Raw genomic sequence first — 24,547 nt, 5'->3', positions numbered from 1 at the left:
GGAGATGGATGGGATAGTTGATGGCAGTGCTTCTCATACTCTCAGGGACATAAGGACCACCTGAGGATCTTGCTAAAATGTAGACTCTGAATCAGAAGTTCTGCATTGGGGTCTGAGATTCTGCTTTTCTAACAAGCCCCCTGGTCCACAGACCACTCTTTGAGGAGCAAGCGTTCATGATGACAAAGGAAGATTTGCAAACATCAACAGGCTAAATCATCCATTTTGGGGGGCACCCAGATATCTTGACACTTAGGGGCACTGCACCATAGATTGTGAATGGACGAGGAAGTTGGTCTTTCTTCTGCAAAGCAGGTGTGAAGAGGGAAGTGGGGAAGGAGGGCAGGCATGCCATCTAGACTGAGACACATTCTCAGGCAGAGCAGGGAAGAGTGGGGATGGAAACAGGATCTCCTGCTGATTCCCTTGTACTTTTCCTGCCTGCATACCCCCAGGGGAAGCCTTTGTGTACCCCAGCGTGGGGAGGCCCCCTGTGAAGACCACTTCTCTGAAGGATGCTGAGATAGTGTTGGCCATCATTTCAGACAGAGTGCCTGTTTATGCAGGTGGGATTGGACATTTCAAGGACAAGTTTGAATGGTCTCAAGAGTCTACTGGGGGTAAACCCTGAGTAGTAAAGTTTGTGGCTGGGTGGCTGGTGGCCTTAAACTCCATGCTAAGGAGTTGGGCTTAATACTCAGAAGCAGGCTGTGGGGTGTTGCGAGCAGGGAGTTTGTGTGAGCAGAGTGCTGTGGGGAGACTGAGGTGTTGAGTAGCTTGTGGGATGGCAGGGAAGGAGTTAAAGCAGAGAGACAGCCGCAGGGACAGCACAGCACTACGGGTTTGAAGATGAGGTTGGCTATAGTTATTGGGATTTGGCTGTGACTTTTATCTCTACCTCCCCAGCTTTTGAACTTTTGCCCTGGTTGCACAGATCTGGTTTGTGGTCAGTATTTCCTGGAGGGTGGGTGACATTCCTCTAGGGGTACTTGAGATGTTTATGCATGGACCTCAAGGTGATGTAAAGTGGAACACAGATGTGGCCTTAAGTAACACTGAAACCCAAGAGTCCCCCCCCCCCCCTTACATCCCCTTCTCAGCCTCTCTCAGGCCCGACTGCATCTGGAGAAGGGTTTTAACGCCTTGCACACTCCCATTTTCCTTTTGTTGATAGAGAGCAGGCAGCTTGGGCTCAGGGCCTTTGGTAAGCATCGGTCTCTGGATAGAATTTTACAAAATTTTTGTTTTCGTTGAACTCATTTTCCGTGCCCCAGGATGGCAAGTGGGCCTAGTTTTTCCCTCAGCGTAGTGACACAAAAACGTTCACTTCAAGTAAGTTCATTTCAGCAAAAAAAAGTGAGCCAATTCACTAGATCGTGTGGAAGAAACAATAACGTTGGCGGCATATGGATATGGCAAAAACCAAGGTGGTGACATACAATGATTCACCTTTGGGAAACATTGGGTTAGACCACGTGACAAGAGCCGCCCTGTGCCCGATCCTTGTGCCGGTGCCTGCAGAAGCTGGGGTCGGGGCACGCGGAGGGTGGCGGCGGGGAGGGGGCTGCAGGAATTGCCGTGCCTGCGACGGGGCCCTGGGTCAGCCGGGCGGGTCCCACTGCTGTCCCCGAGCACAGCCTAACGCCGCTGCGCCTTGCCTCTGCCCGCAGAGATCCGCACGCAGCTGGTGGAGCAGTTCAAATGCCTGGAGCAGCAGTCCGAGTCGCGCCTGCAGCTGCTCCAGGACCTCCAGGAGTTCTTCCGCCGCAAAGCTGAGATTGAGCTCGAGTACTCCCGCAGCCTGGAGAAGCTGGCCGAGCGCTTCTCCTCCAAGATCCGCAGTTCCCGGGAGCACCAGTTCAAGTGAGAGCGGGCCGGGGCCTGGGCCGGTGGGAGGCAGCAAAGCACAAAGGAGGCCGAGCCTGGGTTACTGACCTTTCTGTGCCTGACTTCCTCCGCGTGAAGTGAGGATCCAAATAGTTCCCACGCGGGGAGGATGCTGTAGGGAATAGATGAGAAACACAAGAGCCGTGCTTAGCGCAGACAGTAAATGCTCAGTAAATTGTCTACCGCTATCCCACTATGCACCAGACATTGTACTAGTCTTTATTTGGGCCAGCGTGACATCCCCCCCCCCCCCCCTTTTCAGGACATCCTGACTCTACCCAGTTCTCTTTTATCTGGGGGTCAGCCAGCCCACTTCCCCATTCCTTCAGCACAGTGACCTCAGAATCTCTTCTCCGTGGAAGTGATGCTCAGCGCATCCCCCTTTGCTACTCCTCTGGAGGAGCTGTGCCCAGGTTCTTTTTCTGCCTTGTTAATTTATCATACGCAACCTCCCGGGCCCTGATTTCTCACACTCCAAACTTGGGGTTCGTGAGCTCGGATCTGCTCAGGCACTGATGTGGCTGGCCGAGTCCGCCAGCGACAAAACCGCTTTGTCCAGAACCCGCGTGGGGCCAGCCTCCTCAGTGCAGGTAGGAGGCAGCAGCCGCTCAGGGGCAGCGTTCGCTCCGCAGGGCGGCGCTCTGCAGCCCTCTCTCCCGCTGTCACGCTGCCAGGACCTCCTCCTCCTCTACCTGCTGTGTCTCCAGCCAGTCGCCCTCAAGGCAGGGCATCTGCAACTTACTTCAACCGCCCGCCTCCCCCAACCCCGACCCATTCCTCCTTCCTCTGGGTTCCATCCCGTTTTTCTCTCTACATTAAAAAAAAATGTGGTAAAATGTATGTAATATAAACTCTACCGTCTTAACCATTTTTAAATGTACGATTGTGTAGTGTTAAGGATACTCATGCTGTTGTGCATCCATCACCACCATACAAACCCGTAATGCTTTTCCTTTTGCAAAGCAGCATCACTGTACCCATCAGACACTAACTCGCCATTTCCTCTCCCTCCAGACCCTGGCAGCCACCATTCTACTCTCTACCTCTACGGATCTCACTACCCTAGGGACCTCATATAAGTGGACTCATACAGTAGTTGCCCCTAGGGACTGGCTTTTTTCTCTTAGTATAACCTCCAGGTTCTTCCATATTGTAGCATGTGCCCTTTTGAAGGCTGAGTAATATTCCACTGTATGTGTAGAGCACATTGTAGTTATCCATTCGCCTGTCAGGGGACACTGGCTTGCTTCCACCTTCTTACGTATATTTTTTTGTGTACTGCTATGGCCAAGGAATGCTCTTCCTTTAAATTCCCTTAAACATTTCCTTTGGTCTGTGCCACACCATGTGAACACTCACTTTCGTGCGGATTGCTTTATCAAGGGGCAAAAATTTATTAAATCTTTGCAAATACCATGCTTGTTTTTTTTTTTTTTTAAATTTTTTTTTTTAACGTTTATTTATTTTTGAGACAGAGAGAGACAGAGCATGAACGGGGGAGGGGCAGAGAGAGAGGGAGACACAGAACCGGAAGCAGGCTCCAGGCTCTGAGCCATCAGCCCAGAGCCTGATGCGGGGCTCGAACTCACGGACCGCGAGATCGTGACCTGAGCTGAAGTCGGACGCTCAACCGACTGAGCCACCCAGGCGCCCCCATGCTTGTTTTTTTTTAACCAATCTCTATTCAAACTTAGGCTGCAGGAGGAAGCTTCTGTCAATAACCTCCTCCCAGGCAGTGTCTAGGCCCTTTCACACACATAATCTTATTTTTCTGATAGATTTTTTTTTGAGAAAATGTGCTCCCCCTCACCTAAATGATGAAGGTAAAATGCTCATTGTACACAATTTAGAAAATACTGACAAATAGGAGGAAAAAAGTCACTCGCAGAGTCCTGCCACTCAGAACCAAACATGGCTCATGTTTTGGTGCCTTCTCTTGCCTATCTTTTAGTAATAGCAACAGCAATGACAATTTATTGAGTGCGATAACCAAGCACGTTGTGCTGGGTGGCTGTTACTGGCCTATCTTAAAGATGAGGACAGTGAAGCTCTGAGAAAAGCAGCTTGTCCAAACGTGTCTGTGGACCAGTCATTGCAAAGAGACAGATTTGAACTGTCGTTTTCCTTCTGCCTCCTTGGCTTCAGATAAGAAAGGGCCAGGGTGCAGCCTGAGAACAGAGATGTGAACGCTCCCCTAAAACCACAGATACAGATGCACGCATGGAAACCCTTGTTTCTGGCTGAGCTGTCACTGGAGCCATCCAGGGCTGTGTGGTCAGGCTGTGGCCTCAGCTCCTGCCAGTCTCCTCCCTTCCCATTTTCAGCGTGAACATGGGGGAAAGGCGGGGGAGCAGGGGAGCATGGGCAGGGGTCCCCTCTTCCTTCGCATTGCCTGTAATGAGCTCGCCCAGCCCCTCATGGGTTCATTAAACAGAGGCCACCAGACGGAACAGGAGCCCCAGCTGGCAGTCGGGCCAAGCAGGCTGCTTGACACACTATGAAAGTCTAATTAGGGTGTCGGCCCAGGCCAGTGCAGCTGGCATAGGCCCTCCGCACGATGCTAATGCAGCTTTGGAAGCAGGAGTCTCTAAGGGATGCCTGGATTTGCCCTTTGACCCCAGGGCCAACCAGTGCTGACCTCTGGCTGCCTCTCTGGAGCTCGGTGGACAAGATCTGTGCTGTGCTCTGGGTCCTTCGTCCTGCTGTCCAGAGAAGGCTTGTCTTGCTGTCTTACAGATACTTCATTTAAGAGTGTCCATCTCTCTGGCAGGTAGCCTCTCAGGGCCTTGAGGGAAGGGCCTAGATCTTGTTAGTTTATTCCCAGTGCAGTGGGCCCAGCGCCAGACAGAGATGGGGGGGGGGGGTTGTGAATGAGTGGGAGTAAGGAAGGGAGGGCGGAAACATACTTGGTCTATAAAGCCTGCTGTGGCTGAGAGATTTTGTTTAGAGAGAGAATTGATTTGCCCAAGAGAAGGAATTGATTTGCACAGCAAATGAGTGTCCGAACTGGGATGGGGACCGTCAGTCCATTCGGCTGCTGTAACAAAGTACCACAGACTATGGTGGCTTATAAACCTATTTTGCACGGTGCTAGAAGCTGCAAGTCCATCATAGCAATCATTTGATGATATTTTCTTTCTTCTGTTTTTTATGTTTGATTGTTCATCTCTCTTCCATTAGACAGGAAATTCCACGATGGCAGGAACCGCCTGTCTTGTTTACTACTATAAATCAGGGCATGGCACCTGGTAGGTGCTCAGTAAATACGGCTAAATAAACAAACAACAAATACAGAATATTTTGGGCACACAGAGGAAGCACCAGGTCAGACTCAAGGAAGCTTTCAAGAGGAAGTGACATCTACACTGAGCCCCAAAGAGCAAGCAGGTAGCAGAGTTCAAAGGACGTGGTGCCCACCTCAACCATCCATACCAACCGTGGGCATGCCCTAAGACATGTGCTTGTCTCTCAAGAGAAGGTACATTATCTGAGAGCAGGGACTGTGTTCTAATCATCTTTGTGTTTCAGCACATGGCACAGTCTAAGAAAATAAGACATCCTCAATGTGCATAATGTGATGGTAGAAAAGAGACAAGTGATGGTATTGTTCTCCAGATGTTCAACCTACCCCAGGTGAACCCTCAGAGCCATCACTTGAGCCTTTCTTTGAATTCTGTGCCACAGGGAGCTCAGGCCCAGTGAGTCCAGCCCAGATGGGATGCCAGTATGGCCAGGTTCTGGTTAGAGTCCTCTCAGCATGTAGACCGCTCATTCTCACTGTGTCTTCACATGGTGAGGAGAAGAGAGAGCAAGCTCTCTGTTGACTCTTCTAAGAACACGAATTCCATTCATGTGGGCTCTGCCCCAATCCTACTTATCTGCCAGAGACCCTACCACCTGAGACCATCACACTGGGCCTAGGGTTTCAACATATGACATTTAAGGGGACATAGACATTCAGTCCATAACAAGAACTCAGGTCTCTTGATTCTAAGTTCAGTGCTTCTCCATTTGCTCCTTATCTGCCTGGGCAATTGAAAAAAAATGTATAGTTCTCCAGGAGGTGCTATGATGGAAATAAATATAATGCAGAGCGTTCTGGTTAGTATTATGTGTAACAGCAATACTTAGTCCCAGATCTTAGTAACTCATGGTTTAGTGGGTCAGGAATTTGGACAGGGCTCAACTGGGTGATTTTTCTACTTTATATGACATTGACTGGGATCACTGAGCGATATTCAGCTGGTGGCTGCTCTGGCTAGACAGTCCAAGATGGCTTTACTTAATGTGCTTTTCTGGGGATGGCTGGAAGGCTGGGCCCAGCTGGGCTGAATCCTTCCCCATGTGGTATCAGGGCCTCTCTACCTGGTATTTCAGCTGGGTGTCAGACTTCGGACACCATAATCCAGGACTCTGAGAGAGCACTGGGGAAGCCCCATCTTCTTCAGTGCTAGGCCTGGAACTGGTACAACACCATCTCTTAGCCTGAGCTCAGCTTTAAGGAGATAGGAAATAAAGCCTTCCTCTTGTCGGAGGACTGTCAAAGGATTACAGCCCTCTTTCGTCTCCACACTGAACTAGGATAACAGGGAAGGTGCCTTGAGGAAGCGGCATTTAAGCAGAGACCTGGGGAATGAGTAAGGGCAGCTCTGGGGGCAGGGGGAGGAGAAGAGGGGCCAGTGGGGCTGGAACACCATGGTGGTGAGGGAGTGTGAGAAGCCACTGAAGCATTGTAAGTAGGCGGGAGCATGATCCCATTTCTGTTTTTTTTAAACTTTTTATGTTTATTATTTATAATTGAGAGAGAGAGAGAGAGAGAGAGAAAGAGCACACAGGCAGGGGAGGATTAGAGAGAGAGGGGGACATAGAATCTGAAGCAGGCTCCAGGCTCTGAGCTGTCAGCACAGAGCCTGACACGGGGCTCAAACTCAGAAACCGTGAGATCATGACCTGAGCCGAAGTCGGATGCTTAACTGACTGAGCCACCCAGGTGCCCCTCCCATTTCTGTTTTTGAAAGATGACTCTGGACCGGAGGGGGCATGAGTAGAGCAGGGGAGACGGGTGGTGTGGGTGGGAGTATTGCTCTGCAGGTGGGTGTTGATGATTGTAGGGGTGATGACAGAGCAGACAAGGAGGAGTGGGCACTGCTGGGTAGTCTTTCAGAGGTAGGATTCAGGAAAAGAGGAATCAAGGATGTCTTCCACCTGAGACTTGACAGAGGACTTGAGAAGCACGAGGCAGAAGCTACCATCCTGTGCTGAAATCACCTGTGTTCTTGTCTATCCCCTTTTGACAACCAGTGGGCTGTGAACTCAGAGATGGCAGAGAGAGTGGCTCTTGACCTAGGGTCACTTAGTACCTGCTTTGGCATCTGGTTGGCACGCACTACATGTTAGTTGAATGAATGAACAGAGATCAAGTGGTGATTGGAGTTGCTCTGACATGGGGCTGGTGGGAGGCAGGGAAGGGGACATCTGTCTTCTGGCTGCCTTATGAGCTTGGTGAAACCATTCAGGCAAAGGGTCACCCACTCCTTGTGCCTCATGCCTGGCACAGTGTTGTTGAGAGGACAGAATGTGGGCTTTACGGTGTTCTCCCTGACTGGGCAGTCGGGACTCTAGAGCACCAGTTTACAAAGTGCGGTCCTGACCAGCAGCATCACGTGGGGACTTGTCAGAAATGCAAAATCTCGGGCCTCCCCCAGACCTGCTGAATGACAAACTCCAGGGGTGGGGCCCAGAAGTCTGTATTTTAACAAGCCCTCTAGGAGATTCTGATGCTCATTCATATTTAAGGGCACCCACTGCAGTGGTTTTCCAGATGATAAATTAGTCACAACTCACTTTTAGGCCATGCTAGCCTTCTAGACCCTTCCTCTTCCCCAGAGTCAGGTCTGTAACCCACAGTCCTTTCCCAGCCAGTCCTGGCCTGAGCTTGGCTTGTCCTTTGCAAGACCTGGAACTGAGTGCCGTTCCTGAGCAGGAGTGTGGTGCGGGGGGCAGCACACAGGGGGCTTAAAACTTGCCTCTGGGGTACGTGGATGTCCTTGAAACAAATTGAATAGTTCTAGGAAGCCAGAGGTTTCCTAGGACTAAGACTTTCTCTCCCTCAGTGGAGGGTTTTCTAAGACATCAATACACTGATATGTCTAGGGGCGAGGGCAGGTTTGGGGAGGGGACATGAATGGAGTTAGGAGCAACTACCTATTCCATACTCCCTCTTAAAGATTCCGAATACCTGTTAGGGGATAGAAGGCTCTGAGAAGTTCTGCAATAAATGAGCCTGTTGATTTCTTTCTGAAAGCTATATGATCACAGAATTCTCCCTCCCCTGAAATATTATTATTTCACCAAACTAGCACTGCTTGGGACCCAGTTTGAAAAGCCCCATCCTAGCCCAGCTCCAGATTTCCATCTGGAATATTAGCACCACATGCAAATAGTGCCCTGTGTATGAGGTGATGTCCTCTTCTATCCTGACACCTTCACAGTTTTTGATACCTCTCACCTTCCATGGGCTATACCTGAGAAAAATGCTTTCTCTAGCCAGTTGTTGATTGCTGCTATTTGGACAGCTGTGGCGGTGGGAGGGGGGGGTGTGGGGTGTGGGGAAGGCAACAGAGAATTGTATTCAAATATGTTTAAAGTTGGGACAGTCAGATTTTGGAAAGAACTGGGAGGTGCGTGGCTAGCTAATGAATAATGCTTAATAGTCCACGTGAAGAAGGTTTGGAGCATCTCTTCATGGAGCAGTTGGGAGGGAGGATTCCAGTGAGCAACTAACGTTTTCTCGCAGATGTAGTATTTCCCTAAAAAGATGCTATAATTTAGGTTTAGCCTTTCAGGTGAAACCTAAGCAGAGAAGCACTTTGGTAGCAGGTAAATGGAGCCTGTCAATGGGCTGAGGATTCAGAATCAAAAGGTTTGCTTAGACTGAGGTGGGATGAAGGAGAAGGTCCTCCAGGTGGGTCTCCTGTCTCCATTCATAGTCACTACTATTACTATGACTAGTATCACACTAGTAATAGCTTTCCGGTAATACTTCCCAGGGTTGATATTCTTCCAGTACCGTGTGCCAGCCACACCTTTCCTGATCGCTCGGTGCTGTGCTGTGTGGGTTGTTTAACCCTTCAGATACTCATCACATGCCAAGTGTTCTACTAGATCTTTTGCTTGTGTGGCCTCATTTAACTTTCGTGGTAAACATGGTGACCTTTGAGGCAGGTACTATCCTGCCTTTCTCATTGAAAACATTGAGGTTGAGAAGTTAAGTCATTTGCTCAGAGGGACATGGCTAGAGCAGGTATGTGGCAGAGCTAGAACTCTGACCTTGGTTTTTTGGGCTCCAAAATGCAAAACTGCTTCAAACTGCATGACTTTGGGTATCCCGTCACCTCTCTGGGATAGTTTAGTGTTTCCTGAGAGCCACCCATCGGTCTAGACCAGTCCTGCATGTGTGGGTGTTGAGGGTTCCCTTCTCTCCTCCTGAGCAGCTCTGGCTCATCCCAGCAGGGCCAGCTCAAGGCTTGCTTCCTCTGGGAAGCCCCTGCTGTAGACCCCAGGCCCACAGTCAACTGCTCTTCCTCTGGCCTCCCATGGTGATCTGTGTGTCACTCACATTATTACTGTCAGATTACCAAGGAATGTTCCAGTTCGTATGTCTGGTTCTCCCACTTGAGTCTGATGGCTGCTTGAAGGCAAGGGGTCATTTCTAGTCTCTCTCTCCCTCTCTGATCAATGATAGAAGTTCTTTTGAATGAGTAGTTGAAAAGACCAAGATATTACCAAATACTTCCTTTAAACATATGAAGGAAATAGACTTACTTTGTGTGACTACAGAAAGGGGAGAGGTGAGGTCCACGGATAGCATTTTCAGAGAAACTGTTTCACCTCGACCTAGAGAACATTCCAGTAGCCAGAGCTGTCCATCAAGGAAAGGGCTGCCTTGAGGATGTGAGCTCCCAGTCTGTGGAGGGGTGCACACAAAGATCCAGTATTTTAAGTGGGCATTTCTGCAACATGAGGGCTGGTCAGACCAGATTGGTGTTCCTCCAAATGAGGGTGCGATCACTGATAGCACATGAACCATAAATATTGAATTCTTTAATTCTCTTTCAGTCTCTGTGGTTGGCTCAAGGAGACAGTCTCAGTTTGGTTACTAGTGTGTTGCTATGCCTCTCTAATCTCCCCTTTCACAAATAGAGAGCAGACCTCAGGCACCAGCATCTCCCTAGGATTGAATGATGCTATTTTGTTTTCCTTGAACTTACTTCTTCAGTTAACTTTCTATTTATGGCAAGTGATGCTGTTTTTTTAAAATTTTATTTTAACTAAGACTGGGGAAAGTCCTTTGTAAATAAATTCACTTAAATAAAAAGTAAATAGGGGCGCCTGGGTGGCGCAGTCGGTTAAGCGTCCGACTTCAGCCAGGTCACGATCTCGCGCTCCGTGAGTTCGAGCCCCGCGTCGGGCTCTGGGCTGATGGCTCAGAGCCTGGAGCCTGTTTCCGATTCTGTGTCTCCCTCTCTCTCTGCCCCTCCCCCGTTCATGCTCTGTCTCTCTCTGTCCCAAAAATAAATAAACGTTGAAAAAAAAAAAAAAAAAGTAAATAATTAACAGGGAAGTATTAAATATGGTGGGTTTGCAGGAAAGGCAAAAAGCCTGAAGCCCATGTAAGACCGCCCCCGGAGTCATTCTAGCTCCTTCTGGAGAGTGAATGTCTTGCATCACTACCCTTTCCATCTTCCACCTTTCTGTTTTCATTGCTGGGAGGGATTCTAAAGCAGGAATCTCAGCCTAAACCATGGTTTTTGCAACAGCTACACCCCTTTTTCTCCTTCCAAGTTTTCCCTTCTGGCTCTTTTCTAGATCCTACACCAGCTTTCCTGAAATCTTCAGAGACTATAATTAGCAACTTCCAAAGTATTAACCAGGATGTGGTTTATTTATGTATGATATGCTTTATATAAATATATATGTGCATATCATTTAAATTTTATTCTAAAAATGAAAAATAGATGATGTAATAAAGGAGATTTCATTTTTTATTTTTTTATGGCCATTTGCATTTTATTTATAACTGCATTTGAAAGCATGCTTGCCATTCCTTGTTGGGCATTGTGGTGTTTGCTTACAATCAGGGGAAGAAGCCTATTGATTCCTAAGCCCATGACCCACTCTAAGCCCACTCACCTCTCCATTCACTTCTAGACATGATGTCCACTGTTATCTTTTTTTCTTTAATATATACTTTATTGCGAAGTTGGCTAACATACAGTGTATACAGTGTGCTCTTGGTTTTGGGGGTAGATTTTCGTGATTCATTGCTTACCTACAACACCCAGTGCTCATCCCAACAGGTGCCCTCCTTAATGCCCATCACCCACTATCTCCTCTCCCCCGCCTCTCCAATCAACTCTTAATTTGTTCTCTGTATTTCTGAGTGTCTTGTATGGTTTGCCTCCCTCCCTCTCTGTTTGAAATTGTTTTTTTCCCCTTCCCTTCCCTTCCCCCATGATCTTCTGTTAAGTTTCTCACATTCCATGTATGAGTGAAAACATGATATCTGTCTTTCTCTGGCTGACTTATTTCACTTAGCATAATACCCTCCAGTTCCATCCACATTGCTGCAAATGGCAGGATTTCATTCTTTCTCATTGCCAAGTAGTATTCCATTGTATATATAAACCACATCTTATAAAGGGGATTGTAACAAGTAGGAATGTGCAGGGGTTTACTTTTGACTCAATTCCATTAGACAAATAGGGTAATAATGACCTTGGAAGATTATATAGTACCTTGCTTACACATTGCAAATTACCTCCCCAGCCTTAGTTGCTTAAATCCTCCCAAGAATCCTAGTGGAGCTGGGAGTCAGAAAAGGTGTCATTATCTCCACCTGACACACAAGAGACCTGAAGGCCAGACAAGGTGAGTCCTGATTTAGGATCCCCAGGTGATCAGTAGAAGAACCAACCAGAGGAGACATGGGTCAGGGCTAGCACTGCATATACAGTGGTGTGCTCATTTTGCAGATGGATAAACCAAGGCAAAGGGGTTTGTAGGGAAAGAGAAGATGAGGTTGGCCGGGCTTTGCCCATTGAGGTAGAGATTTTCATTCTGGTGCCAAGAATATTTTTAGCAAGTTCAAGGGGGGAGCTCAGAGGTGCTGCTGGACACCAGACCCAGTGTGCCATCACTTTGAGGTATGAGAACAAGTGAGTGAATCAGCCTGCTCCAGGGTGGAGAGGGAGTCCCAGGACCATTTGCACTGGGTCTTGAAGTATACATGATAGTTTGCAGTGGGGGAGGAAAACCAACACTTGTGGAAAGCCTACCATGGGTCATATATCTATATACATCCATCGTTGGAATTTCCTAATAACCTAATGAGCTGCTAGTGGTAATAATAGTGATTATAACAACAATAATAATTATCATATGCTGGGTTTGATGCTAAGAGCATCCCGTGAATTACCTCATTCAGTTCTTAAGGTGCCATTGTGAGGTAGCCGTTATCAATCCTATTTTACAGATAAGGAAAGAAAAGGTCTAATTAACTCTCCAAGTTCACCCAGCTGGTGAAGGACAACTGGGATTTGAGCCCCAGCCTTTGACTCAGCACTGAAGCATGGTAAGCAGATCCTGCCTCAGCCAGGTGACCCAATGGATGTAGTCCTTCCCCTTCTGAATTATGCTTTCTCAGGGTTGGCATCAGCCAAAGATAGCTTCTAGTCAGTGGATTTCAATTCGTTCTCCTTGCCCTAAAAACTCACACACACCATTTGTCGTGGTGGCTCTGAGGCGAAGCCCCAGGATAAACTCTTCCTCTTCACCTGGATGGCTCCTCTGCTTCCCACCTGGCCTCCCTGCCCCAGTGATGTCATCATTGGCCCACTTGAGCCTTCATTCGGCCTTGACCTATGTATAAGGTCCTTCCTGCCAAGCTGCCTCTGCTTCCACTGTGCCTTCCCTCAGCCCTGCTCTAGGCAGCTAGCCCCAGAACAGCCCATGTCCTATATGACTTTACAGCTTCACACTACTCAGGCTTCCCTCTGCCTGCAGGATGCTCCCATCTTTTCCCTTTGCACCTCTTCTGTGTACTTCAAGGCCCAATGCAAATGTTCCTGTGACTTTCCCTCTACCCTGAGGCAGAATTAGCTCCTCCCTCCCCTCCTCTGGGATCCCATTCCTTACACAGCATAACACAGTACCCTCTCCTGCTTAGCATCCCTCCTCCTTTTTTCTGATAACAGCATTGAGATTTTCCTCTGGGGACTCATCCCTGAGCTATGGTGAATCTGTGACTGGCTCTGAATCATCTTGGTCGCAGAGCTTTAATCTAATAAAATGTAATTCCAGGACTTTTAGTGGACTGATGGGGGGTGGAGGCTGTCTTTCTACTGGGATTACTGGCAGCCAGGGTATTTTTGGTCTGTAGAGGGCCTACCTGAGAGTGAAGCCAACACAGAGAGAGGAAAGCAGAGCCAAGAGATGGGGAGAGCAAGACCAGATCCTGAGAACATCCTTTGAGCCCCTGGGTCCAGCTATTCCTGAGGCCAACCCCCTCCTCTTCCTTTATATTTTTTGATTACAATGTTTTATCCTTTAAATTTTTCCCTCCTTCCACTTACTATCATTTTTGCTTAAGCCAGCCTGAAGTATATTTGTCACTTAAATTAGAGGAATTCTGACCAATAGCTGTAATAATTCTTGGCTTGCATTAATTTTACCTGTTAGACTGTGAGCCTTCTCAAGGCACATCTAGTCATCTTTTCAATCCACTGTGACTAGACTGTCCCTAGCATGTGGCAGAGGTTTAAAAAAATATTAGAAGAGCGAGTTAAGTGAACAGGTGAATGAATGGATGAATTAGATTCTGCCAAGGACTCTGGAGGAATACAAGGAAATACAAGAGACTGTTCCTGCCTTCAAAGGGCTTCTAGAATAAGCAGAAGATCAAGCCCCATACATGTGAGTGGCGATTGATGAGCTAAGCAACAACATAAAAGGTGTCCAGAGGTGACCATCTGAGAAGATTGAAATGTGTGATTTAGACAGATCTCAGGTAATCCCTGAAGGAAAAGCCTTTTGAACAAGACTTCAGAGAGTGGGCTTTTGCCATGTGGAAAGGGTAGGGGAAGGCATTCAAAGTGAGTGAAGACAGAATATGCACAGGTGCCAAGACAGGAATGCCCACGAGCTGGGAAGAGCTAGCTACCCCCTTCCTGGGTTTCAGCAGCCTCATTGTCCTGTCATTGAAGATGGGACGAAAGGGTCCTGCATAATGGCTATTCACCGTCGTCATTTTTGTGCATCTTGTGAGGCTTTTCAAATAATTAAGTTGGGGAATTGGGAACAAAAAAGCCTTTGTCAGCTCATGTGTATGCATTTTGGTTTTGGAAAATAACAGTCGATATTGTTAACATTTGAAGACCCTCACTGGCCACTGAGTTGCTCATCCATCCATATGATAGATGAGACAGCAGAGCCTCAGAGAGGTAGAATGACAAGCCCAAGGACTCACAGCTGATTAGCAGCAGAATCTAACCAGAGTCAGAACCTCTCCAACTCACAATACAATGGCCTCAGTTTCCTTGGGAGGCAAAAAAAAAAAAAAAAGATAAATGAAGAAACCCATCCCTGGTTCAGAGCTTCATCCACTGCCTGGAGAAGGTTTCTGCAAGCAGAGAGGGGGAGGTGGGAGCGGGGTGGACTGGCCTTGGATGCCAGCTAATGGGGTCAGACTTTATCTTCTGTATCCCAGGTCCATTCACTCCTCTGATGGACCACATGAAAGACGCCTGAGTGATCATGTAAACTGTTCTGGGGCTCCTGATCCACTTGGGGCAGCAGCCTATTATGGGTTGAATTGTGTCCTCCCAAAATTTACATGCTGCAGTCCTAACCCCAAAACCTTAGAATGTGACTTTATATGGAAATAGGGTCTTTGCAGAGATAATCAAGTTAACCTGCGCATAGGGTGGGCCCTAATCCAGCACGACTGGTGTTCTTATAAAAAAGGGAAATTTGGACACAGACACAGGGAAAACATCATGTGAACTCGAAGGCGGAGATTGGGGTGATATGTCTATAAGGCAAGCAACACAAAAGATGGCCAGCCAACCACCGGAATCTAGAGGAGAGGCATGGAACAGGGTCTCCCTCACAGCCCCCAGAAGGAACCAACCTTTCTGACACTTTGATCTCAGACTTGTAGCCTCCAGAACTGTGAGACAACACATTTCTGCTATTTAAGCCTCCCAGTGCGGTGCTTTGTTACAGCAGCTGTGTACAACAGTACCCAGCCCAGATGCTCATCCTGGCCTTCAAGGCCCCAGCTCATGCTACCTCTCCAGCCTTGTCTGCACCCGGTTACCTCCCCTCTGCTCTCTGGCCACGCATGCCTTCTCTCCGTTTTACAAGGTGTCCATGCACACGGAGCCTTCACACTTACTGCTGGAATGCTCTTCTTTATCCCTGTGTTACACCGAAATCTGCCCATCCTTGTGAATCCAGCTTATCCTTCTGGATACTTTTCATCTCTTCAGCCAACTGTGTGCCCTGTCCTTCCAGAGAAACAGTGGTGAACATGATAGACATAAGCTTGAGAGGAGTCAGAGACCAGAAGCAGAAAGTAAATGAACAGGACAAATCTCAGGAATGGGAGTGCAGTAATAACAATAAAATAGGGGTTTGTGCTAGGGACCAAGGGAGCCCCTGAGGGTCAGGGAAGGCCACATACAGGAGAAACATCTCAACTGAAGCCTCGATGGTAAGAAGGACCAGCATGGTCAACAGATGCTCACTTCTACCTCCCTGGGGTGGGGTAAGCCCCCACTATAGACCCTTGAGGTACCATGCATTTCTCCTTCGTAGCCCCTATCACTGATGCAATTTTATTTCTTTTTTTTTTAATGTTTATTATTTATTTTTGAGAGAAAGAGACAGAGTGTGAGCAGGGGAGGGGCAGAGAGAGGGGGAGACACAGGATATGAAGCAGGCTTCAGGCTGTGAGCTATCAGCACAGACCCTGACACAAGGCCCAGACTCACGAACTGCAAGATTATGATCTGAGCTGAAGTCGGACGCCCAACTGACTGAGCCACCCAGGTCCCCCGAAATTTTCTATGTATTTATGTGATGACTTGATTATCATCTGAGGCCCCCACTGGACTGTACACTCCATGAATGAGGGAGTATGACTCATTTTGCTTACCATTGTCTGGCACATAAGATGGCACTCAGGTAATATTTGTGGGCTTAATGATTCATGCTCCAAGTAAGGGCGATGAATTCCAAATCCTGCTCAGGGCAGCTTAGGTAGCAAGAGGTTATGCTTACCTTTTGGGCCCTGGAACTAATTGAGGGAGCCTTTTTTCAGGGGCAGCTTTGCTAGCAGTCTGCTGAGCAAGCCAGCGTAAGCCCCAAAAACGTCCTAGAAGGGAGCAGGAAGCCAGAGGCAGGGATTTGGCATCTTGGCGATGGTGTCAGCTGCAGGAGCTTGCCTCTCTCCCAGAGGAACCACAGTCCCAGGGCAGTAGATTTGGATTCATCTGCAGCGTGGGGCTCTGAAGGCCTGGAAATGGGTTCTGTTTGCAAAGCGGAATTTTCCGGCCCCCAGCTGAGAAGCAGGAGAAGCTGGCTCACTGCTAATTTCATTTCCCTAGCTCACCAGCTTGGCAAGACCTTGCTCCTCTAAGCTGCATTCTCTTGGAGCCTCATACCCAGCAACTCTAGCCAAAGAAAGAAAGCTGTGACTCACCAGAAATTTTCATTGCTATTTTCTGGCCAAAAAAGAAAGAAAGAAAAAGAAAATATATATACATATGTATGTGAAAGTTCTCACATACATATGTATATGCCTGCTGCTTCTGCCTGCTGCATAGATACTGGGATGCACGACTGGAAAAGCAGAAAGGCTGCTCAAGATGTGCCTTAGAGTAGAGAGCGCTGGCCAGGTTCACTGTGACACCTTCCAAAAGTGTGGCTGCAGCAGGCGAAATGAGTGCTGGAATGGAGAGCTGGGTTTCAGGTCAAAGGGGTCCCATTCTCAAAAGGGACAAGTAACCCCCTGGAAAAGGAAGGCTGGTGTCCAGCTCTTCCATGTGCCTTTGGGTGCTTCTTCCTGGGGTTCTGGTACAATCCAGATGGCCAATGGGATGGTGATCGATGTGCTGGCTGGAGCCTTTGACCTGTCCCCTCCTCCGCTTTGCTTCCTGGACTCCAGCCACATTGGCCTTTATTCAGTTCCTTAAATGCACCAAACTCCCCCACCCCGTCATGAGCTTTTGCCTGTTCTCTTCCCTTTGCCTGGGCCCTTGTCCCCTGAGCCTTCCCTCCCACCCCCTTACCAGGCTCCCGCCCTCTTCCTTTAGAGTCCAGCCTAAAAACTGCTTCCTCAGAGATACTTCAGGGACCCCCAGGCAAGGTCCTCTTGTTATGGGCTCTCCTGGCACCATTTTCTCTAGCACTTCTGCAGTTGTAACTTGACACACATTTGCAGGATTTCTTAAGCAGTGTCTGTCTCCCTCACTATACTGTAAACTCCGCGGAGGCAGGAACTGTGTCTGTTGTGTTCAAAATTACATCCCTGGGGTCTGGACCATATGAAATACTCAATAAAAAATGTATTGAGTGGATGAACTGCTGAATGAATGACCATGGAGCTGTTTTCTGGTGTTTAATCCCAAGGCTAATGGTACCATTTGAGTAGCCAGAATACAGAGGTTATGCACAGACCCGCATAAAGTCACGTAGGCAGTGCGGTGGACACAGGTGAACACTCACCCTCAAGTCCAGGCAACTTTCTGTTTTGCCATGTTGGGTTCCATCTGTGGCTCTTACTTCTTCTTTCTGACATGGTGAGAGCCTGGTACCATTGTGGCCAAGACCATGGGTGGCAGCTTTCCACAAAGCAGTCAATTCCGCCCCTGATCCTGGTTGTGGACAGCCCTGTTCCCGCCCCCACCCCCTGCCCCAGCCAAGCCTTGTAGTCTATTAATGAGCCGCCCTACACAAAGGGAGCCAGGGCTGGGAGAAGGTGAGGAGAGCAGAACAAGCAGTCTCCCATTCTGGGATAGACCAAGCGCAGGGGCCTGCTGGTTGGATGGCAGGCCTGGGCAGCATCTCTGCAGGGAAGGATGGGATAGCCTATAATGGCCATCCTAGGTAACCAGGGGGAGGGGAGGAGCCCAGCCCTGTCCTGTCCCTCCAGCCTCAGCCTTGCCAGGCCTCCTGAGGATTTGCCTCTTCTGCCATGTGGTCATGCACATTTGTACAGGGTTCCATGTCATTCCATGGTTTCAAATACCATCTGAGTGCTTGCTACCACCTTCCCCATTTGTTTCTCTAGCCCAGATATCACCATCCTGGTATTCCTTAAGCCCTTTAGACTTGTTGTGTTCAAACGGAGTTCCTCTCTGTCCCTCCCTGCCTCAACACTGCTCTGCTTCTCCTCAGCTTAGCAAATGCCACCCCTGCTCTCCCAAGGTGCCTAACCGAGGAAACTTGGGAGTCTTCTTGGACATCTCTTCCTCCCTCCCCATCCGCATCTCAAACTCCATCCGGTTAATCTCCAGACCCAGTCTGTTCACCACCTAGGTGTTTCTTGAATCCTTCATCTTTTCTCTTGGCCCCCTTGAGCCCGTCCTCCACAGAGTAGCCAAAGCTAGAGTCTGCAGATGCAGTTTTACCCGTTGACTCCCCCACTCTAGATCCTTCGATGGCTTTCCACTGACTTGAGGACAAAGCTCAAACTCTGTAATGGAACTTATAAAGGCCCTTGGCTATGTGGCTTCTGTCTGATTCTCCAACCTTCCACATTCCATCCCAGAATGCCATGCTCGAGCCCCACTCGACTGTGTTCTACTCACCCACATGCTCTCTCCGGCCTCCCTCTGGGCCTTTGTTCACCATACTTCTCCATCTAGAAAGCTCTGCCCTATCCAACTTCATTGCAGCCTTTGGTTCTTAGTCAAGAAAGTGCTTCCTCCAGGAAGGGAAGCCATCCATCACCTCACCACCAAATGTGGGCAAGAGGGCCCTCCTCTGCTCCACACCTCCTTCTCATGACTACATTTATGAGGCTGTGTCACCATCTTCTGTTCCTCCCGTGTGGCTCCTCACTTGAGTGGAAGGCATGTGGGGGCAAGATCTCGCCTGCTCTGGTCCCCACTGCATCTTCAGCACCTAGCTGTGCCTGGCCCGTACACACAGACTGCAAAGAGAGCCTGGGAGAACCAAGACGCTCGTCTTCCCAGCAGCTGCTCACTTTAGCTTGACAAGTCCTTGGTTGTTTCGGTAACATTCTTCCACTTGCCTCCACTTGTCCTGCCTCCCTGTGGGACTCCGTCAGAGATTGCAGAGATTGCTTCCTGCCCACAGCTTCTGATGAGAAAGGGCTGTGCTGGCTTTCTCTGACCAAGTCTCTCTGACCATGTGACCTCATTTCATGGCCCCCAAGCCATCCCAGCACTTCTTTACCCTTTCAAAATCACTTGCCTTCTTTTTCCCCCACCTGAAATTCACCTTCTGGCTGTGACTTCCATAAATTTTGTACATTTAATTCCCTGATGCTGCTTAATTTTTGCATCCCAGACTGAGCTAAGCCCCTGAAGTAATTTGAGTAACAGCTCAATTATCTCATCTCTCCCTTAATCTTTCCATTTCTATCAGGAAGCAGTGAAAAATGGGATGTGCAAAGTATTTTCTGCCCAACGTGCTTCTCCCTTGCAGTTGTTATCTCAGTTTGTGTCATCAGCATCTACCCAGTTGCCTGAGATCTGCACCTTGGAATCACTCTACTTTCCTCCATCCTTCTTCTTCCTATTTCCAGGAGCTCTCCATGATGATCTGTGCTCCCTTGGAGGTGTCTCAAGTCCTTCCTTCTCTGGCCACACTGCCACCCACCCAGGCCCTCATCATCTCTCTCTTTTCCTAGACTAAGGTCACCTCCTGACTAGTCGTCCTCTCTCCAGCCCCATGCCTCTGTCCACCCCCATCTATCCTGCCATACACTCATCCATCTATGAGTCCACTCATCTATCCACCCATCCACCTACCCATTCACTCATCTACCCATCCACCCACTTATTCATGTATTTACCCATCTACCCACCCCTTTATCCACTCATCCATCCATCCATCCATTCATCTATCCATCTATCTATCTATCCATCCATCCTGCAGTCTGCCCTCAGTGATCTAAACACACTTTGGTTAAATCATACCTCTGCTTACGTAACTTTCATGACTCCTCATTGCCTATAGCAGGCATTCTTAGCCCTGGATGCACATTAGAATCCTACAGAAAATGTTTAAAAATTACCAATACTAGGGGTGCCTGGGTGGCTCAGTCAGTTAAGCATCTAACTTTGGCTTGGGTCATAATCTCATGGTTTGTGAGTTCGAACCCTGCGTTGGGCTCTGTGCTGACAGCTCAGACCCTGGAGCCTGCTTTGGATTCTGTGTCTCCCTGTCTCTCTGCCCCTCCCCTGCTCGTGCTGTGTCTCTCTCTTTCTCTCAAAAATAAATAAGCATTAAAAAAAAATACCAATACTAAGGCTTTACCCCTGGAGATTCTGATTTAGTTGGTCTTGCATTGGGCCTGGCTCTTAGTGTTTTCTTAAAGCTCTGCAGGTGATTCTAATGTATAGCCAGGTAGAGAACCATGTGACCTAGAGGATAAATTCCAAGCTCATTAGCTTGGCATTCGTTGCTCCCCACAATCAAGCCCTTAATCTGCCCCTCCAGCTTCATGTCCTACCAGTCCTCTCTTAACATGTTTGAAATTCTGGCTCTATGGAGCCACTTCTCTATCTTTGTATCCATGGTGCCCTCTGCCTACAATTCTCTCTCTCTCTGCTCCTCTGTTTGGAAAACTCCTACCCATTTTTCAAGACCCAGCACAAATGTGTTCTTTTCTCATGGAAATTTCTATAGCATCTACTAGGAATCAGGCACATCCCTGGGCACTGGATGTGGTGCCTGGAACAGAACAGTCTCTCCTCTGGAAGAACTTACGGTAGGGTGAGGGATGGGTATGGAAACTGCTTGAGGCAAATGTTCTCAAACCTGAGTGTGTTAGGATACCCAGAGGGCTGGTTGAAACACAGATGCTGGGCCTACCCCTAGGGTTTCTTAGTAAGTGGCCTGGGATGGCCCTGAGAACTTGAACTTTCAACAAATTCTCAGCTGATCCCAATACTGCTGGTCCAGGTACCACAGTTTGAGAACCCGTGCCTTAGCGTTTGATCACAGGTGCACTCTCTGTGGAGGTATCATTGAAGCTGAGACCGAGAGGAAGAGAAGGAGGCAGTCACAAGAAGAGCAGGGGCTCACGCATTCCAGATGGAGGGAACAGCATGCATGAAGGCTCCAGGTGGGAGGGAACCTGGCACAACGGAAAAGGGGAGTGTGTGCCTGGGATGTGGAGAGCACAGGGGGAGAGTGGTGCCTTCTCCAACTTCTCAAGTGGAACTGATGCTCTGTGTGTGTCTCTGTTATAGCACTTTCTCACCTTCCACTGTAATCCTTTCTTCTGCCTCAGCCACTTGAGAAGGAGCCCCTCCAAGGCATGTCTGTGTCACGGTCACCCACAGCCCATATGAGACCTGACGCTGAGTAAATGCTGAGGGAATTGGGCTGGGTGGTTGAATTTTTTCGTGTTCTAGCTTTTTCTCTAGGTTACAAGCAAAGAAGCAATTTGTTCATTTTTTTTTTTTCCTATGGCAGCCTATCTTCCTTTTTCTTTAGTCATTTTCCACCGTAACCATCCTCTAAACCAAACTCCCTTCTCCTAGATTCGTGCTAGCTGGGCAGAGTTTTAGCCTATTTGGTGACAGCCAGAAAATTCCTTTAAGAGGCCCCTCCTCACCTGTCCTTCCCAAGCTTAGGCGTTGCAGTGGGGTCTGGGGCGTGGGGGTGCTGCAGGTGCCCAAGGCTGTTGGGGCTGCACCCCCGGCACATCCCCTTGGCTGTGGGAGGATAATGTGGTCATAGAGTCGGCAGAATTCCCTTCCTCAAAATCACTGGTAGTGGGCAGCTGAGCATATCCGTGGCCAGCCCTCTGGGGTGGCCCACCCTGAGAGCCCGAGGGGAGAATGCAGGTCTGGGGCTATCTTAGAGGCCACCACCTTCACATGCAGATGGTCTTCTCCCCCACATCCTGCCTTTTCCAACATGTCCTTCCCACCCTGGGAAGTAGAATAAGGGAAGAATCAGGGCCAGAGGGCAAGAACACAGCACAGCACCACATGTGGCAACATGAGATTATCGGTTCTAATTACCCTTACTTCTTTCTTTTTGGAGAGTAGGGTATATATATGTGCACACATATATGTATATACATGTCTGTGCATATATACATATATGTGTATACATATACACGTGCACACGTGTAAATATATGCATACATATATGTATATAAGTGTATACATATATACAGATATACATATACATGTGTGTGTATAGACACACACTCACACCCTTTACTGAGGCCAACACAGGGGCCTTTGGGAAAGTGTACACAAGTGAGAGATATTCCCCCATTTCCTTTTTCAGAAACATCCTATTTCTCATATCCCATTTCAAACATATCTCTATGGTACGTAGATATCTGGTTCTCAGACTTTGGCTTGAATCAGAATCCCATAGAAGGTGTGTTAAAACCCGGATTGCCACCTCTAGAATTTCTGATTCAGCAGGTCTGGAATGGGGCTTGAGAACCTGCATTTCTAGCGAGATCTCTGTTGATGTTGCTGCTGGTCTGAGGACCACACTTTGAGAACCCGTTTTAGCAAAATGCCCGGCTGGAGTCTGCTAAGACCTATCAGTTGTTATGGGACGGTGGGGGGGGGGGGCGGATTTATTTGTCTTGTATGTACTTTACTCAAGCATCCCATTTGGGAAGATGGGTTGACATCCTCCCAAATACAGAAGCTGAAATCCTAACAAGCCCCCAGCTCCACTGGGAGACAAACACATGTGTCTCCAAGAGACCAAGACACAGAAGCTGGCCCTGGAAGAGGACAAAGGGGCTGGGGGAGTCAAGGAAGGGTCCACTTTTGTTTTTCCACTGCATAGTTTTAGCACTAATAGGAGCATTTCAAGCACAATTGGTTGAGTATTTCTTAGCCCCATGGAAGGCAGCTTCTGCCCAGAAGGGAGTGATGCACATAGCAAATTCCACATGCAGTGGGAGAGGAGAATGGGATAGGACTTAGAACCCAAAGACCTGGGTTTGGCCCCAGCACTGCTCTGGGACCTTGGGAGGATCGCTTCACTAGCTGTAAATGTGTTCCAATGAAACTGAACTTGAAAGGGCCTCATGAAGTTCAAAAGAGCTATAGTGGATAACAATGCAGAACACTTGTGTGGGTGACAGTTCCAGTGAGGCCAACCTGAGCTGCCTTGGTTTCCACAGGAAGGACCAGTACCTCCTCTCACCCGTGAACTGTTGGTATCTGGTCCTGCATCAGACCAGGCGGGAGAGTCGAGATCATGCCACCCTCAACGACATCTTCATGAACAATGTCATCGTCCGCCTCTCACAGATCAGCGAGGATGTCATCAGACTCTTCAAAAAGGTGGGCAAGCAGGCCACTCTACCTGCTCGGATATCTCTGCCCCAGGCTGACCATGGCAACACTGCCAGGGTGCCAGGGTGGGATATGGTTTGTGGAGATGGGACCAGGAGGGGAGGTGTGTTGAAGGGTGCAAGGGGCCGAGGGCTGGACATGGTGTCCCAGACTCTGAGTCTGAATCCTAGATATGGCTGGTGGCCTCAGCCACTTCCACAACCACCCCCACAAAAATTAAAATGTCTGCATGGTTGGCAAATACTACATGTTCATTGTAGGAAATTTGGGGAAATGGACATGAGCACACACACACACAAATTTAAAATCACTTGGAATGGTACCACTCTGCAGTAATCACTTTGGTGCCATAGGAATTTCTTTAAACATATAAATGCAAATACAGTTTTTGTAAGTTCTCATATCTATACATTTCCAGTATACATTTCCCAAATGACATGAGACTGCATATATGACTTTACTGTCTTCTTATGTCACCTAACAAATTACATAACACTGTATGGCAAAATTTTCCCAAGTCAATAAGTATGTTTCTGTACCACTTTTAAATGATTCCATAGAATTTCATAGATTACCCTCATTTATTTAACCAATCTTTTATTGTTGAACACTTAGCTTATTTCCATTATTTTACTCTTAGAAATAACACTGCTGTGAGTGTCTTTGTATATATACTTACGTCACGGTCACTGCTATTATCTTATGGTCGGGTTCTGCAACAGGAATTTTTGGGTCAAAAGTTTGCTCATTTTTAAGACTTGTAGCAAAGTGCTTAGTTGTTTTCAGAAAGGTTTTACCCGTATAAATGCCCAGAAGTCAGGTGTGCAGGGAACAGTCACTTGTATGTGCCCTGAGGCCTCTATATCCCAGGCCTCTCGCGCAGTGCCTGGCAGACAGTAGATGATGTGTGTAATGTTTGTAGAACTGAACCCACCTTTGTGAACTTCAGTGTCCTCTCTGTAAAATGGGCTGGTCCTTTGGCTTCAGCGAGCCTCATCTTCTGTGTCCTATCAAATGGTTTTAGGGTCAACTATTTCCCAGTAGTACATGTGAAGGACAGG

The 24,547-nt window shown here is 48.2% G+C and overlaps 1 protein-coding gene across 1 annotated transcript in view; it reads left to right on the top strand.

Annotated features, from left to right (window-relative positions):
• The window catches only part of SRGAP3 (SLIT-ROBO Rho GTPase activating protein 3), a 259,104-nt gene that overhangs the window by 124,883 nt on the left and 109,674 nt on the right, over positions 1-24,547 (top strand). Inside the window, 2 exon segments of the mRNA XM_032592349.1 lie at positions 1,671-1,863; positions 23,312-23,474. Coding sequence (XP_032448240.1) covers positions 1,671-1,863; positions 23,312-23,474 — 356 coding nt within the window.

Source organism: Lynx canadensis, chromosome A2 (assembly GCF_007474595.2).
Source record: "Lynx canadensis isolate LIC74 chromosome A2, mLynCan4.pri.v2, whole genome shotgun sequence".
NCBI lineage: Eukaryota > Metazoa > Chordata > Mammalia > Carnivora > Felidae > Lynx > Lynx canadensis.
Note: the sequence above shows the minus strand (reverse complement) of the source record. Positions and strands in the feature narration are given on the sequence as shown.